This window comes from Otolemur garnettii, unplaced genomic scaffold (genome assembly GCF_000181295.1).
Source record: "Otolemur garnettii isolate 467f Iridium unplaced genomic scaffold, OtoGar3 scaffold00011, whole genome shotgun sequence".
Classification (NCBI taxonomy): Eukaryota; Metazoa; Chordata; class Mammalia; order Primates; family Galagidae; genus Otolemur; species Otolemur garnettii.
The window spans coordinates 32,443,511-32,462,860 of record NW_003852406.1 but is presented as its reverse complement, the minus strand read 5'-3'; the positions used below and the strand labels follow the sequence as shown (position 1 = coordinate 32,462,860).

The window sequence follows — 19,350 nt, the reverse complement described above, 5'->3', positions numbered from 1 at the left end:
GCCGCCGCCACTTCCGGGTTACCGCGGCGCGGGCCGGGCCTGCGGGGCGGGGCTCCCCGGTGGCAGCGTGGGGCGGGCACCTGCCCCCTCCCGGAGCCGCGTCCTAGTGCTCCAGCGAGCTAGGGGCTCTGCAGCGGGGCAGCTGGGCGGGTCCAGGAACAGTGGGGACTATGGAGGGGCGAGAGTGTCCTCACGGAGTGGACTCTTCTCCTCGCTTCTCTTCCCTGGGATTCCGTCCCCGAATCCAAGTTTCTGCTGTGGGTACAGGTCCCTGGCACTCTACTGCAAAGAAAAGTAATGGGTAGAAGAGAGTTGGAATTAACCCCAAAGATTCGACTCTGGGAGTCGGCGCTGCTTTCTGAACTGCCTCAGCACCCACGGGTCTCAGCCCCGTAAGGGACACTAGGGTCGTGGGACAGGATGGTGGTCATCGGTCTACTTTCCCGGGTCTGTTTAAGTAGCGACAGTGTTACCTTCCCAGGGGCGCTGATTGACCTTCAACACTCCCTCCCTGAGTCTATAAAAACCAACTATTGTAACAGGACGGTACTGTATTTAGCAACAAAGACTGTTGAAGTTGTCATTTCTTGTCCCATGGGAGATGCATTTTCTGGCAGTAAGTAGGTACTAGTGTCGGTGTTTATTTCTCTAGAACGGTTTTGGGTCTAGGATTTTAAAGTGGTCTTAATCATGAAAGATTTCTTACACTGATTTAAATCCACTGTAATCTTGGCAGTCACCTTTAAATGATTTTTTTTTTCAACTGTAACTCTGAATGCCTTGAAGCTGTCTGTGTTCTCGTGCCAGTTTTCCCAGCGCCTTCTCTACTTCCTTTTCCCTTCCTGATTTGGCAGCTGAAGTCCCTTTCAGGAACTGACAGGAGATACTCTTCCTGGACTGTCAGGAAGGCAGCCAGAGGCTCAGAAGTTGGCACTATCACCGCCCTGAACTTGGTTTAGTTCACAGATGTCCAGAGGATTTTACCTTTTGTTGTGGCTTTTACAGAAGGAATACTTTGAGCCCCTCATCTAAATGAATTTGCCCATACTGATCTCGGTAACCCTCAGGACCAGGTTTTTAAAAGGCCATCTCTTCATTAAAACAATTTTTAGATGTTTCTAAATTATACAGTGGTTTAAAATAACCTGGTGATGAAGCCTGTTCAGACTACGTATTTGCAGTAGTTTTGAAGTTATTTCCCACCAAAAACCCAACTTTAACTACACAGATTTGAGTTTCCTTTCTTAAAAAAAAAAGTCTCACTACACATTGTTATAGTTTGCTTGAATACTTTGTTTCTTCTACTCAACATATAGGTATATAATGATTTTCATGCACACAGCACCCACTGCCTTTGGTGCTAGCTCTACACAAAAGGTACAATAGTCCCTGCTTTCAAGCACCTTACAATCTAATTAGGGTATCATCAGAAGGTTCAGACACACTTTTTACTTGCCTTAAAAAAAAACCCATCACCTCCTCATAAAAGCTAAGAAGATGGTCTTGGAACCTGGTTCAGTGCTGATATTTCTGTGGGCAGCTGAAGTCTCAGGCAGGTGCATTACTCCTTAATATAATTCAGAGGAAGAACAGAACTTTGGGAACTGAGATGAAAGGGTGTCTCAGTCAATATTTCTCAAATGACACTCCTCTCACCGTCCTTTGATAAGAGTTGAATAGCCCTTTGCTCATAAGGGGGGCTTTGAAGAGTCTCAAGCACGTGGCCGCTGTGGTTCTGTGCTGCTGGTAAAAATGGTCTGCCCAGTGTTAGGAAAATTAAAAACCAGAGACTTGTTTATGTATATCCTATCTCATTCCACAAAGGATTTGTGGAGTGTGGTTGAGTATAATACCAATAAACAAATAAAAGCGTGGTTTATCTTTTCATCCCATTAGAAAGCTACACAGAAGTGGGCTGAAAGAGCACTATTCCCCAGGAAATTCTCTTGGTTCAGGTTTGTATGAATATGAAATTGAGACCTTAAAGTTACATGGTAGAGAGCAAAGCTACCAGGTCTTTTTTATCTTGTGCCACATACAGATAGCAGTAGAGTTTGTGTGGCCTGGTGAGATGAGACCACATGCTGCCTAGGAGCTGAAGGGGCTAGTATCTCTGCACATTCGTAACACACTGCAGCAAACGTGTGAGTGTGCCTTGGCATGTTGGCTGGGTAACTCTAACATATGGCAGAGAAAGTATAAGTGAAGACCAGGTATTATCAGCTACCCACCTGACTTAAAAAAATTTCCATGCAGTTCCTGTCATCCTAGTAGAGAGAGGTCTAACTCTGAGTTCGGATCAGCAAATGTATTTACTGTACTAGGTACTTGCCATGAGTCAGTCACTAAGTTGAGTTGAGAAATGTAGAGGTGTCTAAGACAAGTTCATTCTGCTGTCTATGTGTAGAATGACTGCATCCTGCCAAGCTAGCCAGGTCTGAAGAAGTGAACAATATTCCAAGTAGCTAATGGTCTGTATTGTTTAATATCGGCCTTTTAGACACGGAACTTTGCCTTCCATGTTAGTCTGCTGTATGTTGAGTTGCTTGAGGCCACTTTAATTCATAAAAATAAACTACAGAAGAGAATGATCCATTTTTATTATTCATAAGAGAAGGATATTCATGCTTAAAAACTAAACCTAGTTTGTCTACATGGAATCTGAGATACATTGCCCTGATTTGCTTTTTAAAAAATGTCATCTGGGACTGGAAGCTGCGTGAAGTCGGGACCAGTGTTTCCCTTATCACTGACGTAGAGATGATGTACAATAAATATGAATTACATTGATAATTTTTTTTTTGAGACAGAGTCTCACTTTGTCACCTTCAGTAGAGTCGCGCACCACAATGCCTGGCTATTTTTTTAAAGACGAGGGCTCACTCTTGCTCAGTCTGGTTTTGAAAGCCTGAGCTCAGGCCATCCATCCATCTTGGCCTCTCAGAGTGCTAGAATTATAGGCATGAGCTGCTGCACCTGGCCTTACTTTGATAAATTAAAGAATGAATGAGTGATTTAGTGAATGCATTCTAGAAACCAAGCATAGATCTCTTGATTTGGACAATATTTTGGAATATGGGGTTTGAGTAAGGTGAAAAGTGGTCAAAAGCCAATGGCCACATCACACTTTGTGAGTAGTCTGACTGTATGTGTCCTTTGGCTAAGGAATTGTGACACTCTTTCTATTTCTCTTACCAGAGCTCAAATTTTGTTTGGTGGCAGTGTTCCTGGTTAGGAGACACAATCACTGAGCCTCCCTTGTTGTGACGATAGCCACTTGGTAGGATTCTGTGCTGTGGGCTCTAAATGGAAAACCTAAGGGCATCTTCTGAAGAGACTTTTAATAGAGGCAGACTCAGCTGTAACAGTTTCCCTCTGCCTGTTCCCTTTGTTCCTGCTTGGGTTGCAGACATTGTTATTTGAGCCTCAGTGATACTGGAAAAGTGGCACCCCAGCCAGCTCAGCTGAGCGGGGTTGGGGGACCTGCCACCTCTGTCTTGGTAGCAACAGCTGGCAAAGGAACTGGCAGGCTGGAGCAAGCAGGGGAGCTTCCCTCCCCCACCAGAGGCTCCAGTAACAAAAAAGACCTGGCGATTCCTCCAGTGCATCCCTGATTGGTCCATTTTCAATCCTGCTCCTGACTGGTCTATTTTATAGACCAATCAGCTAAGCTCTCAGCTCATTGGACAACTGCCCCTATATAAACCCCTGAGCAGAGAGCCTAGGGGCAGATCATTGCAGCTCTTTAAGGAAGATAGAGCAGAAGAGCAAGACTTCAGCAGATCATCGCAGACCATTGAGGGAGAGAGAGCCGAAGAGGAAGAGCTGTAACACTTATACCCTGCTCTGTGAGGAAGTTTGCCTCTTTGTAAGAGCTGTAACACTTGTATCCTGCTCTGCAAGGAGGTTTGGGTCTTTGTAAGAGCTGTAACACTTATACCCTGCTCTGTAAGGAGGTTTGGCTCTTTGTAAGAGCTGTGACACTTACATCCTGCCCTGCAAGGAGGTTTGGCTCTTTGTAAGAGCTGTGACACTTACATCCTTCCCTGCAAGGAGGTTTGGCTCTTTGTAAGAGCTGTGACACTTATATAAAACCTATCTTATCCTGTTCTGCAAGGTTTGGCTCTTTGTAAGAGCTGTAATAATACCTCTGTAAATAAAACCTAACTTACTGTCCATCCTGTGGTCCATCAATTCATTCATCGAATCGTCGAGACCAAGAGCCTGGAAATCCAAAGTCAAAAATCCGGTATCATCAGCAGCCATCTTGCAACCATGAGGGTAAATTTTACAGCAGAAGATGGTGGATGAAGAAAAATAAGAGTCTGGACCAGCAGTTCTCAATGTGTGGGTTGTGACCCATTTGGGGGGTCACAGGGGTCGCCTAAATATAACCTGCATATCAGATATTTACATTACGGTTCATAACAGTAGCAAAATTACAGTTATGAAGTAGCAACAAAAATAATTTTATGTTTGGAGGTCACCACAACATGAGGAACTATATTAAAGGGTCGCAGCATTAGGAAGGTTGAGAACCACTGGTCTGGATCCTTCGTGTGGCTGTGTGGTGGCAGCTCAGCTCTGGCATGTGTTTGTCTAGACTTCTTATGTGGAAAAACTAAGCCTTTTAATGGCATTGTAGTTGGCTAGCTTGTTACTTGTAACTAATGCAACATTAACTAATTCAGGAATCAGAAGTAATAGGTCTTATGCTCTTCTTAATTGCTTTCTCAATAAGGATAAAGAGTATTTTGTCAATCAATAGTGGAATAGTTATGTCTAAATCCTGCTTGTTCCCCCATAGAAGAATATTTAAGTGTGACTAAAGATGGGGCAAATTTTTAAGGAGACAACTATTAAACTAATACATCTGAAATGTAAAGAAATGAAAATATTTTATTTTTGAAAATAGGAGAAGCACTATTTTGAGGCTATTTCAAGGAATTGGGGTAGGGCCCACCATTCAACTTGCTTTTGGAGGCAGAATATCTTTTTCCAGAATCTTTTTAAGCCTGACTTTTTAAGCCAAAGATTTGTAAATGAGGTCCGTGGAACCCAGCTGGGGAGATCCTGGAAACGCTGAGAAAGCGCTGCAGAGATAAGGATTAAGAGAAAGAAAACACCAACCTCCCACAGAAATGTGTTTTCACAGTTCCTGAAACTGGGGTCATTCTGTGGATGATTGTGTCCTCAAACCTGCATTTCTGACAAGTCTCATCCTATCTCCTATTCATGGATTCTTCACAGGGGGTCCAGAGTCCCTGAAATTGATGGCAGAATTTTGAGTTGGTGAGCTACTTGACAGGAACTGTGTCCATCTTGTTTCTCCCTGTGTAATCAGCACCAAATTTATGTCCTAGTACATAATGAAAACTCAAAAACACATTTGTCAATTCATTGGAATTAAATTCTTGGTAATTTCTAATCATTTTTTTAAATATGCAAAAAATATAATAGATGAGGTTTAATTAAGTGTAAGTAAAGTTTTACTTAATAAGTAATTTTTTTTTTTTTTGTAGTTTCTGGCTGGGGCTGGGTTTGAACCTGCCACCTCCAGCATATGGGGCCAGCACCCTACTCCTTTGAGCCACAGGTGCTGCCCCAATAAGTAATTTTTTAAAGTAGAAAGCAGCCTTTTACATGCTGAGCTTGCAAATCTAATAATATCATGGTATCAGTTTTAAGTTTCTTCAGAATTTGGACGTTTACACACTAGTGTATATGAATGATTAATTTGTATTGTTATCCTAGGGAATTTATAATAAATATTAAAATACATATTCTAGAAAAATAATAATACCAACATGAGATCACAGAAACCAAAATGACCTAGCACTGTCTAAATATTTTACATATGATAAAGTTGATATCTCAAATCAGTCAGGGTACATTAACATGTTCAATTGATTAAACATTTGAAAAAACTGCATTTCTGATTGAACAAAAAGTCAAGGTTTTTTTCTTTTTTTTTCAGAAACTGAACCAAGTGGTAAAAGATTTTTTTTAAATGAAGCCAAAAGACAACTGGAAAAAATGTAGATAAAAATTTATGTTATTTTTACATAATACCAAAGATAGAAATTATGAAGGAAAAGATGGGTAATTTGACTACATAAATCTACACTGAAGTGTTTACAGATGAGGTAATATCTTATGACCCTGAAGATTTGCTGCAAAAAAACAAAAACCAACAAAACTGTATGGGAAATGGTAACGAGGGGAGATAGACATCAAACAAAATAGATTAAATGATAATTATTGAATCTGAGTCATGGGATGATGGTACACAGGGGTTTGATCAACTATATTCTCCACTTTTGTACATTTGAAACTTTTCATAATAAATTACTTTTTAAAATTTTAAAACTTTGAAAAAATCAGCAAAAATATGTGCTACAAATATATTAATTAAAAAAGTTAAAACTGCCCATTGGGAAAAAATGGACGGAATACATCAACAAACAATTTATAAAAAGGAGTACAAATGGCCAATAAGCATATGGGAAAATCTTAAGAATCATTAGTTTTAACAAAGCAAACCTTAAAAAAATGCATTTTTAACTTTCTTGGACTGACCCAAATGTAAAAAAGAAAAAAAGAAAAAATTGATAAAGGCAAAGAATTCATGAAGAAGACCCACCCCCAAGCAGTCACAGAAAGAACAAAAGTAAATAAATGGGACTTAATCAACTAAAAAACTTTTGCACAGCCAAAGACACAATCAAAACAGCAAATAGACAACCCACAGAATGGGAGAAAATATTTGCATGCTACACATCTGCTGAAGGACTGATAACCAGAATCTACAAAGTGATAGGGTTGAATGTAGGAACCCGCCCAGACAGAACCATCCTGCCCTGGAAATAATGCCCAGCCCAGAAGGAATGAGTACACCAGTCCCAACCCCCACCTCCTAAACTCTTATATTCACACCCTGCCTTAACCCATGAGCTCAGCTTGCTTTTACCCCAGTGAATAAAGTCTACATTGCTCACACAGAACCTGGGCTCCGCTTCCTTTCATTCATGTCTCGGAATAACCTCTTATTCAACCAAACAAAATCATTAAAAGTGAGCAAAAGACATGAACAGAAATTTTTCAAATGAAAAAATGCTCAATGTCTCTCATCATCAGGGAAATGCAAATCAAAACCACAATGGGGTATCACCTAACTCCAGTGAGAGTGGCTCATATTAAAAAGTCCCAAGACAACATGCCAGCGTGGATGTGGAGAGAAAGAATCTCTTACACATTGTTGGTGAGACTGCAAACTAGTACAACCTCTATGGAAAATTGTATGAAGATACTTCAAAGGACCTAAAGTAGACCTACCATCTAGTCCGGCAATCCCACTGCTGGGTATGTACTCAGAGGAAATAAGATTATTTTACAAAAAGCACACCTGTGCTTGAATGTTTATAGCAGCATGGTTTTCCATCAGAAAGACGTGGAAACAACTCAAGTGCCCACCAATATGTAAATGGATTAATAAAATGTGGTATATGCTTACTGTGGAGTACTACTCAGCCATAAAATGGCAATCTAGTAGCTTTTATGACAATTTGTATGGAACTGAAACCTCTTTAAGTGAATATCATAAGAAGGGACAAACAAACACTTGTACTCAATATCAAATTGGAAGTAATTGATCAATACTTAAGTACACATATGGAAGTAAATCTCAGTGAAAATCTCTCTATCTGGGCGGTGCCTGTGGCTCAGCGAGTAGGGCACCAGCCATGTATGCCGAGGGCGGCAGGTTTGAACCCTGCCCTGGCCAAACTACAACAAAAAAATAGGCGGGCGTTGTGGCAGGCACCTGTAGTCCCAGCTACTCAGGAGGCTGAGGCAAGATAATCACCTAAGCTCAAGAGCTGAAGGTTGCTGTGCCACCAGCACTCTACCAAGGGCAACAAAGTGAGACTCTGTCTCAAAAAAAAAGAAAGAAAGAAAGACAATCTCTCTCACTATATTTGCATTTGGTCTTCAGTTTCTGTCTACAGTGGATACGTTCACACCTATTGGGTACAGTGCACGCTGTCTGGGTGAAGGGCACACTTATAATTCTGACACAATCTGTCAAAAACAAAGTATGTAAACAAAATACATGTACCCCTTAGTATTCTGAAAATTTACTTTTTAAAGTACTAAAAAATAAAAATCCCATTTGTCTCTGTTGGTTGTGGTGTGGAAGTGTGAGCACTCTTACAACTTTCTGGGTGTGTTCATCGGAAGAAAGAAAACTTGACCGTATATACCAAAGGGCTCAAAAACGACCAATTTATAATCCAGTAATTCAGATTGGAATTTAATCTAAGGAAATAATTCCTTTTTCACACACATAGATTTTAAATACTAGGATACTTATTATAGCATGGTTTATAATAGCAAAAAAAAAAAAATTGAGAACACAAAAAGCTAAGTAATAGTCCATTTAGGCAAGAGACCAACACGGGCCACTAAAATGGAAATCAAACAACCAGTTTACTATGATAGGAAAATATACACAATATTTTTGTGGGTAAAAAAGCACAGGACAAAATACCTACAACAATATTCGATATACTTTAAGAATTTAAGCCCAGAAGAAATTATCATTGGCCAATGAGATTATGGAGGTTTCTTTTGGTTTGTTTCACTGGTTATTTCCAGCTTATTAAAGAACCAAGAAAAGCACTGTTGGCCTGCTGCACCACGAGCCCAGGGCAGGAAGGTTATTCTGGACCAGATCATCATACCAAGGAGGGTTGGGTAAGGAGAATCTGCAAGGGGGTCAGTGGGAGAGAAGAACAGCATTTATTCTATAAGTTCTAAGGAGGTATTAGTTTTATAATTAAAAGAGAGGTCATTTTATACCAAACACACCCCCCAAAAGGAAGGAAGAAAATACTTTAGAATAATGAAGATGTTTCTCTAGCTATTTTGAGATACTTCAAAAGTGAATATGCCAGAAATAACTTTCTATTAACACAAGAACAAAATAATGTTATTATAATTGAGTTAAGCAGTGCTCTACCAAGACTGACTTTGAGTCAGAAATGTGGTTGTTTCTGCAGAAAATACAAAGATGAACAAAATAGCCCTGGGCTCACCCCCAGGAGCCTTTCTCTCTCTCCCTCTCTCCCTTTTGGAATCGAAATGATCTGGTCATATGAACTTTCTCAATGTTGCCCCTGCTGTGATAGTTAATTTTATGTGGCAACTTGACTGGGCTAAGGGATGCCCACCAGACAGCTGGTAAAACATTATTTCTGGCTGCATCCATGCAGGTGTTTCTGCAAGAGCCTGGCATTTGAATAAGTACCTGAGTCTGAGGACAATGTTCAGATATCATCCAATACCTTGGAGGGCTAGATAAGACAAAAATGTTTTAATATATAATGGTACTACATTTGTCTTCAAACCAATGTGGTCATAAAATATAATTTTTTATTTTTCCATCCGTGGAAGGGCACCACCAGGTGAAGGCGCTCAGAGTGTGTGAAAGGAATCGTATGTCTCTCCTATCTCAAAGAGAAAGTGCTATTTTTTTTCCTCTAAAGATAAATTCTTCCTAAGATGAATTCTTCCATGAATGCCACTGACCCATCACTTCCAACAATTATTCTAGAAACTTCTAGAAACCTCTCACACTATCAATTTTAATCTCTATTGCCATCTGGATTTCTCTCACTGTTTATTTTTTTATTTTTAGAGATGGGAGTCATGCTATGCTGTCCATACTAGTCTCAAACTTCTGGCCTCAAGTGATCCTCCTACCTCAGCCTCCTGAGTAGCTAAAGCTACAGCTGTGACCCACCACACCCATCTTCTTGGATTTTCCCCTTCAGCTCACAGAGATTCCCGGGTCTCCCCATATTGTAGACAGACAACAGGCATGGCTTTACTTTCCTGGCTCCCCCCTACCCACTGAAGTGTCTGTGTGCCCTTGTTCCTTCACTGCTAAGCTTCTAAGTCTACACTTAATATCGCCACTCCCCCAGTATCCAATAATCCCCATAACTATGTGACTTCCAAAGTCACCTGTTCATTCTGACCATCCAAGTATCTTAAAACTTCCAAAATTCTGGTCACACCCCAGACCAATAATGTCAGCCTCTGGTAGAGAGACACAGGCATCAATCAGTATTTGAAAGTCCCTAGGTAATTTCACTGTGCACACAGGTTTGGGAATCACTGCCATCACCCTGGCAGGCTGCCCCCTTGAAGGTCACCAACTACAAAGTTCAATGCTATCTCCTTACTCTTTGTTCTGCTCCATTTTCCCAAAGCATTAGAAATAGTTGGCCACCAACTACGTTTAAATGCTTAGCATTCAAAGCCTTCCACAGGATGGCTTCTAACAAAACTGGAACCTCGTGCTACTTACATGAGTGGGTTTAGTGGGACACAGTACACAAAGCGGGATGACACCTGGAATCTAGAACTGATACATCTTCTCCAACCTGTGACAGATGCCAGGAGGGTGCACCTGCTTCCTCCACAGGACATTGTCCTGCTAGGCAGGCAGAATCTCCTATTTGTTCAGCAACCATTTGTGCCCATCTCTGCTAGCCCAGTGACATAAGTGCTTACCCTCTACCCCTGGGAAAGTCAGCAGTCAGAAGAGGTTTCAGGAAGGTGACTTTTGAGCAGAGGAGAGTATCCAGAACATGTAGCAACCGGCAGTGTTACATGGCAGTACAGAAAGTTAGAATAAGGAGGGAGAGAGAATTCACTTTCATGGAGCCCTTCCTGGGTGCCAAACAGTAGCAAACAAGGCCCTGTGGGAGGTGGTTCCCAGGAACCAGATTCTGAGATGGAGACCACCGTGCAGGAGGTCTACTGGGGAGGGCTGCTGGCATCCAGATGTCAGCACTGTACACGGGATGGAAAGGAAATAGGACGGGGCAGATGGAAAGTTGTGGGCTCACTGAAGGTCTCAGCTGCTGGCGCAGGAAACATTGAAGATCAGGGAGGTTCATACTCTGGGATATGCATTCTCAATCGGAGGACAGGAGGGGGTGATACAGCCTCCAAGGTGTGAAAACTGGCTCTTAGGGAGTGAGATTGTCTTAGCTATTACAAGGTTTGTGGCTTTTGAAAGTGCTACAGAGCATAAACAAGTAGACAGTGTATCTGTGCTATTATAATTTCATAAAAAGGGACAATTGGAGGGAAAAAATCTCAAAAAGTCTAGAGAGGCAATAATGACAAATAGATTAAGAAATTGTTCTAGGGAATACTTGAGATGAGGTTAAGAAGTGTAAGATAAAACTAGGTATTATGCATTGGTACAAAATTACAGAGGCAGGAGAAAATGCCGCATCAGAATCTTGATCTCATCTAGGCCCTGGGGAACCATTTGAGATTTTCGATCAGGGAGGTGGGTAACATGTATTTTAGTAGGAGTTATAGTGTGAAATAGTGTGAAGGATGGGCTGGAGACAGGGATGATGGTGGTGCAAGTCCTTGGGGTCTTAGGGGTTTGTTGAAAATCACTGTTATGAAGCAGATTGTTTAATAGGAGAAAAAGGGATATACACTTATTTAACATGTGTACACAAAGTCTTTGGAATGAGGACCATAAGATATTGGGAATATTGTCCATTTTTATGCTTATGTTTAACAAAGTATGGACAGCCATGTAGAAATATGACTGGATAAAAAGGGTGTGATCTAATTCTAGTAGACTGAGTAGGGAGATTCGGCAAGACCTGTTGGTCTGGATTCTTCTTGGCCTCTCTGAGCAGCAGCATTCCTTCCTTCTGGGTGTGGGCAGGGCCCTCTGGAATGGGGGCCTTATGACCTGCAATCAAGCAAGGTAGGTCAGATAATTTCTTTATGACCAGGTTTTTTTTCTTTTGAGACTATGTTGCCTTCAGTACAGTGCCATGGTGTCACAGCTCATAGCAACCTCGAACTGTTGGGCTTAAGCAATTCTCTTGCCTCAGCCTCCTGAGTACCTGGGACTACAGGTGCTTGCCACCATGCCCAGCTATTTTCTTGTTGCAGTTATCATTGTTTAGCTGGTTTGAGCCAGGTTTGAACCTGCCACCTGCATGTGACCGGCACCGTAACCACTGTGCTACGGGGCGCCTAGCCTATGACCAGGTTTTATTACTGCTTTTCAGGAAAAAAGAAAAGGGGCACTGGTTTCTCTGAACCAGCTTGTGGAAAGGGGATTACAGTTTCCATGGCCAGCCTCAGAAAAGAAGGAGAGGGAGAGGGGAGAAGGTGAAAAAAACTTTTGCTGCCGAGACCTTCATCTTGGGGTACTGCTTTCTGTGTCCCAACAAAGGCCATTGCAACAAACCAAAGAAGAGATAAAGGATGTCTGACTCAACTTTTGATAACAGGATGGAGAGGAGAGTTTTGCAAGCGATGAAGAAAGACAAATCAATAAGATTCATAGTCACTGTCTAACGCCAGCGCCGCCTCTATCTCATTGAGCTCCAGCCAAGACGGGTAAGTAAGGAGGTCTTTATACCACGGCTCGTACAAAGCAGACTGCCGGCAAATCCACCGGTGGTCAAGCAACCGGGAAGCAACTAGCTACAAAAGCCGCTCGCAAGAGTGCGCCCTCTACTGGAGGGGTGAAGAAACCTCATCGCTCCAGGCCTGGTACTGTGGCACTCCGCGAAATAAGACGTTATCAGAAGTCCACTGAACTTCTGATTCGCAAACTTCCTTTCCAGTGTCTGGTGCGAGAAATTGCTCAGGATTTTAAGACAGATCTGCGCTTCCAGAGCGCAGCTATTGGTGCTTTGCAGGAGGCCAGTGAGGCCTATCTGGTTGGCCTTTTTGAAGACACCAACCTGTGTGCTATCCATGCCAAACATGTAACAATTATGCCAAAAGACATCCAGCTAGCACGCCGCATACGTGGAGAACGTGCTTAAGAGTCTGCTAATGGGAAAACATTTCATTATAAAAAAAAAAAAATTCTCTTCTTCCTGTTATTGGTAGTTCTGAACGTTAGATTTTTTCCCCCCCATGGGGTCAAAAGATAATTAAGTATATGATTGCGACTGGAAAAATAGGGGACAGAAACCAGGTATTGGCAGTTTTTCCATTTTCATTTGTGTGTGAATTTTTAATATAAAATGCGGGGATGTGCAGCATTAAGGCGAGTCAAAATGTTTCAGTGAACAAGTTTCAGCAGTTCAACTTTATAATGATTATAAATAAACCTGTTAAATTTTCCTGGACAATGCCAGCATTTGGATTTTTTTAAAAACAAGTAAATTTCTTATTGACAGCAACTAAATGGTGTTTGTAGCATTTTTATCATACAGTAGGTTCCATCCATTCACTATACTTTTCCAACTGAGTTGTCCTACATGCAAGTACATGTTTTTAATGTTGTCTGTCTTCTGTGCTGTTCCTGTCAGTTCGCTATTAAAATACATTAAACTGTAATAAATAAATAAATAAATAAATAAATAAGAGTCATAAACTAACTTGCTTGGGGAGGGAATGAGCGTGGAAAAACAAACTCGAGGTGTTTCTTTCTATTCTCACCCCACAGAAATCCACACAGGAGAATTCTGGCACCAAGTGTGGGGGGAGTTCCCCTTCACACCAAGCAAGCAGACACCTGCTAGAGGCCCCCAGTTCAGTGCAATCCTGACGCTCACTCCCTGGAGGCAGCATCAGCTCAGTCCCACACAGCCATCCAAATCACACAACCCAGGGTGTTTTACTGGTGCTTCTGATCACCTGCCTATACATTGGGGTTTCCATGATCCCCTCCTTGGGTTTGATCAGTTTGCTAGGGTGGCTCACAAAGTTGAGGAAACACATTACTTACATTAACCTGCACATTACAGAGGCTGCAGATGAAGAGATGCACAGGGTGAGGGATGGGGCTCTGGTGACCTCCCCCGGGGCACCACCCTCCAGGCATGTCCCCCTGTTCAGCTGTGGGGAAGCTCCCTGAACCCTGGGGTTTATGGAAGTTTCACTGTGTAGACATGATTGGTTAAACCCTTGGCTACCCATCTCTGGAAGTTGGGACGAGATGGTAAATTCTAACTGTGTGGGTACAGGCTACTTCCCCAGCCCCCATCCTGTGCTTTCTGAGGCTTTCCAAAATTGCCTTGCTGACATATACTCCCTAGTGGGTCTCCTGCCATTATCCTTCAGGGACCAAAAAGAAAAGGCCAAACACCTCAACAAGAAACATTCTTTGTGCTTGAGTCATTTAGGAAATATGGTGGAACTACAGGGGCTGAGAGCCAAGAGTCCTGCAGGAAACCCAGAGTATATCTGTCCTAATACCAAGGAGAGTGTCAAAGGTAACGACCAACCTTGGTCACAGGGGACACAGGAAAGAGATTGTCCTGCAGTCAGAGCAAACCTGGAGAAAGGCTCCTTGAAAGGGAGATAAAGAGAGTGGGAGGACCCTGGGAGGAGTGTAAGAAGGGGCACACTGGTCTGAAGCCCCCAAAGGAGGGCAAAATTTTGAGGTACTTTGAGTAGAAGTCATGAGGTAGGTCACTTCTTGGGGAAGAGCAGGAAGAGGTGGAAGGGAGCTCAGCAGGTGCTGCTGGGACTGCCTGTGGGAAGGGCAGGTGGGAGAGACCAGCAGACAGTGCAAAGAGCTGGGGGAGGGGAGGGGGAGAGAAGGCTGAACTTCCACCTGAGGAATGCAGTCTTTTTAGTTATGGGCCTCAGAGAGACATTAAAATGAGACAGCAGCCCTGTCCTACAGCCCTTGAGCTGCTGTCTGTCTCTTGACACTGCATGCTATTGCCGCGACACTATAAGCCAAGGACAACTCCTGACAGACAACTTGGCTTCAGCCCACTTTCTGTCTCTCTTTTGTTTGGCCTTTATAAACTTGTAACAAAGGAAGAACAAACCCATACCCAACATCACTGGGGGGTGGGGAGGGTGTGCTGTCTTCTGCTCAGCTGTCCTTACTTTGGCTTAAGTAACGCTTTATATTTTGTGCCTTAGCCTCTTCCTTTTCGGTCAGCAGGGTGGGACAGAAGGACATTTGATTTAGTTATTAAGAAACCATGATCATCTTTATTTTATTTTATTTTATGTATTTATTTTTTTGAGACAGAGTCTCACTCTGTTGCCCTGGGTAGAGTGCTGTGGTGTCATAGCCCACAGCAACCTCAAACTCTCAGGCTCAAGCCATCCTCCTGCCTCAGCCTCCCATGTAGCTGTGTCTACAGGTGCCTGCTATGATGACTGGCTAATTTTTCTAATTTTAATAGAGATGGGGTTCTCACAGTTGCTTAGGCTGGTCTTGAACTCCTGAGATCAGGTGTTCCACCCTCCTTGGCCTCCCAAAGTGCTAGGATTACAGGTGTGAGCCACCTTGCCCGGCCATTACCATCGCTTGTAGATGAAGAATAGTCTTATTTCTCAAGAGAACATGTTCAATTAAGTAGAAGTTAAATTGTAAAAAAATTGAGGCTGGTGTAGCTGCCAGCTGTTTATCACAATTGACAGATTGGGCTATGGGATCTGACAGGCGGGACCTGAACCCTAAGTCTTCCACTTACTAGCTGTGTGATTTTCAGTAAGCACTTGAGGTGACAATGGTGCTTACCTCTAGCAGACTAAAGATCAAATAAGGTATATGTGTGAAGAACTTGCTCTACACAAGTTGAGTTACTCTTCTTGAGCAAAGATCAGGGGAGGAAGGGAAACAAGTGGGTTGGATTAGTTCCCTCCAGCTCTCACCACAGCCTGGGCGACTTAGAGTATCAGAAATTCATTCTCTCACACGTCTGGAAACGGGAAGCCTGAAATAAAGGCGTCATCAGGGCCGTGCCTTCTCTGAAGGCTGTAAGGAAGAACATTTTCTCAATTCTTTCATCTTCCAGGGACCCCACGTTTCTTTGGCTTGTGGTGGCATCACCCCAATTTCTCCTCCCTCTTTACATAGCCTTCTTCTCTGTCTTTCTCTATGGATGTAAATATCTCCCCCCTTTCACTTATAAAGACACAAATCATTGGCTTTAAGTCCCATATGAATCCATGATGATGACTTAGTTTTTCATCTAGAGATTCTTAATTCTACAAAGACTATTTCCAAATAAGGTCAAATTCTGAGGCTTCAGGGAGACATGAATTTGGCAGGACACCATTCAACCTGCCACATGGGTGTAGAATATGTTCTAGAGGAGTTTGGTGGTACAGAGTTGGAGAGAACTTGCCTTGTTCTTAGGGAAGGGCATTTCTTTCACAAGATAGAGGAGGCTAGTGTTTTTGCAAGCATGGGAGGGATACATTAAGAAGAAATGGAAAATTCTGTAGGGGATATCTGATGGGCCAAGAAGAAGGGCAGCAGAGAATCAAGTGCACAAGTAGAGGGCCAGTTTGACCAAGACATCACCAACCTGCGGCCAATGGCGGGAACATAGCCAGCTTGGGGCTGCGAGCAGGGAAGCGGACAGAGCTCTTCACCTGATCAGTGGATATACTGAGAACAGGTGGAGCAAGAAAGGATCAGGTGGGTTAACAAGGAAAGCTGAGGTCTGACTTGCTGCCTTGGCGGAGGTGACAATGTGTGACACATGTTGAACAGCAGCTGGGACCCAGCTGAGTCATCAGGAAGCCAGTCTTTGAAAAATAGCTGAGCCAAGTAATGATATTTACAAGACCAACCAGCTGTGCTTGATCAAATACTGAACTTTAGGAGGAAATCTTAGGACAGGTTATTCTCCTTTAAAATTATTTATCTGATTAAAGAAAGCAAGATTTAAGCATAATGTTCACTGTTAAATCAGAAGAAATAAAAAGCACCATACAATCTAACATTCATCTCCTTTCTTAGTGCAACAAAATGAAAACAAAACATTTCTAACAAATCCACTCCTATTTTCAAATAATTTCCAGATCCACAAACTTAGGGATGGAATTTGTGATTTACAGACAAAGAAAGAAATCTTGCACAGTTGGTTTCTGTGTGTATCAGACGCAGAATGACAGAGAGATATCATTTTCATGTGGATTCTACCATGTATTTTGGGGATAAGACAAAAATGCCTATCAAATTAGATGTGATAGAAGGAGCTGGCTGTTGTGATTTGCATTAGTATTTCTGTAATGCTGCCGTAAATCAGAATGGTAATACATGCTATCCATTCATGAATAGATATAAAACTTGTAATCTCTGCAGTCGGGGTCCACAATCAAGCCTTGTGGGGAATTGGCAAGAATAAGGTGATAGAGTCCTATTTTCAGTATTTTGGATTCAGACAGTCTTCCCTCCTCCATCCCAATCTCCACTATCCAGTCATAAGAGGTAGAATTTATGATAGTGATCAGACACCTGCTAGACCCAGGGGAGAGATAGCAAGGAAACCAGAATTAGCTCAGATTAAAAGGTAGCAGAAGCCAATGACAGCTCTTGCCTCGATAGCCGGGTGGTTTCCAGGAATCTAGGTTCCACTGAACCAGCAGGGCAAGCCCAGCTTCTAGACCTTTGAACTCCAGATGGTGTCCCTTTATCTTCAGTCTAATGTGTTAGTGGCCCGATGTCTTACCCAAAGGCCTTACCAAGGCCTTTGCTTTAGTATGAATGCTTAACTGCCACGGACCTGCCCCAGGGACATGAGACTGTAACTCTCAGACACGATCATTGGAGAGCTCTTTTGTGCCTTATTTCTCCCTCTGAAGGTCCAGAGAACAGGATTATCTGGGACCTCAAGTATGTTACAAGATTTAGACGGGTCAACCCACATACAATATAATTAAAGAGCAGTGTGAAAATGTTAAATAGTAGAAATGCAGATAATGTAATGATAACTGATCAGCTCGCTGCTTAGTTAATTGAAGCCAGGCCCCAAAACCATCCTATAACAACGGAGTGATTATGTCTGGTGTGGCCTGAAGCATGGCTAAGATCTTTTATGCAAAGAGATGAGTTAGATCATTTACATCCCCCTAATTTCCAAGATACAGCTTAAACCCAGGAAATGATAATACACAATTCTAAGAGGTTGGATAGTAAAGAGATTATCTTGACTTGGGCGTAACTGTCTGTCCTTCTGCCTTTATGGCACATGACTCCAGTCACCGACTGCCGGTTCTAAGAGAGACAGGATCTTCTGCCATAGCTCAGGCCCTTGGCAAATCCATCTGAGTGTGGAATGCCTAGGAAAGTTTCCCCTTACCTGAATAGATGAAAAAAAAAAACACGAAAAATCAGGGATGAGGGATATATACTTTTAAGGTCAATAATTCCTACGAGGCTCACACCTGTAATCCTAGCTGAGGCAGGTGGATTGCTTGAGTTCCAGAGTTTGAGACCAGCGTGAACAACAGCGAAACCTGGTATCTACTAAAAACAGAAAAATTAGCTTGGGATTATGTCAGGCACCTGTCGTCTCAGCTACTCTGAAGGCAGGAGGATAGCATGAGCCCAGAGTTTAAGGTTGCTTTAAGCTATGATGATGCTACTGCACTCTAGACTGGGCAACAGAGTGAGACTCTGTCAAAAGAATTCAAAACAGTAAAACTGGTAAATCCATAACTCCAGTGCTTACAAGAACAATACCTTTTGTTGAAATGTTAACATATATCCCCATTCTCTATTTGTTGTGTCCCCAGATAAGACAGTTATGTTTTTCATTTGGCAGATTGAAGCCTTCATATTACTGAATTCTTATAGATTTATTTGTTTTAAAAACTCTGACGCAGAATGAGCATGAAGGGGCTGATGTAGAAACGCGACGTGTGCTGCAGTTTGTGCCTGTGCTTTTTCACAGATTTGTGAACAGATGTATCATTTTGTTCTTGGACCTTTTTCTGGGTAATCTCAATTTCTAAATCTTGAATACCAGCCCACCTCTCTCCCCACATTTTTAAACTGTGATTCCATCTGCCTCCTAGTCACCTCCACTCGAATGATCTCAGGCCCTTTCCACTCAGTATGTCCAAAACTGAGCTCAGTATCTGCACCAAACCCTGTCCCACTCTGCTGGACCCTCCCCTCATGTTCCCAACTCCACGAATGGCTCCTCTTTGAAGCCAGAGCTAGATATTTTAGTGTTATCTAGAATTCCTTCCTCCTTTCATCCCCTATTTCCAATTGATTGAGGTCTTGCCAATTCCAGCTTTTGGCTTTCTTTGAATCTATCCCTACCTAATCCGAGCTATGATCTTCTCTTGTATAGATTGTTGACTTAGCTTCTAGTTCCTGCATCCAATCTTGTCCCCATAAAATTTGTTCCTGGCACGTCCCTGCTTCAGATCCTCCAGGGATAGCCCCTAGGCATTAGGATAAGTTCTAAATTCCCTCATAAGTCCTCTGCTTCCTTTCTTACCTCTCTAAATTCACCTGTAAGATGAATTCCACCTCACAAGAACCTTCTCTTTTTTTTTCTTTTTTTTTTTTTT

The 19,350-nt window shown here is 42.4% G+C and overlaps 1 protein-coding gene across 1 annotated transcript; it reads left to right on the top strand.

The window, feature by feature from the left end:
• Window positions 1–594: 594 nt before the first annotated feature.
• LOC100949092 (histone H3.3-like) lies at window positions 595–12,884 on the top strand. Its single transcript, XM_012801820.1, has 2 exons — window positions 595–616; window positions 12,463–12,884. The coding sequence occupies exons 1-2, from the start codon at window positions 595–597 to the stop codon at window positions 12,882–12,884; spliced, it is 444 nt and encodes a 147-aa protein (XP_012657274.1).
• Window positions 12,885–19,350: the final 6,466 nt, after the last annotated feature.

Coding starts and splice junctions, on each gene's coding strand:
- LOC100949092 (XM_012801820.1), top strand. CDS start 595: ATGGGAGATGCATTTTCTGGCA. Junction 617..12,462: donor GGGAGATGCATTTTCTGGCA/GTAAGTAGGTAC, acceptor GTAAGTAAGGAG/GTCTTTATACCACGGCTCGT.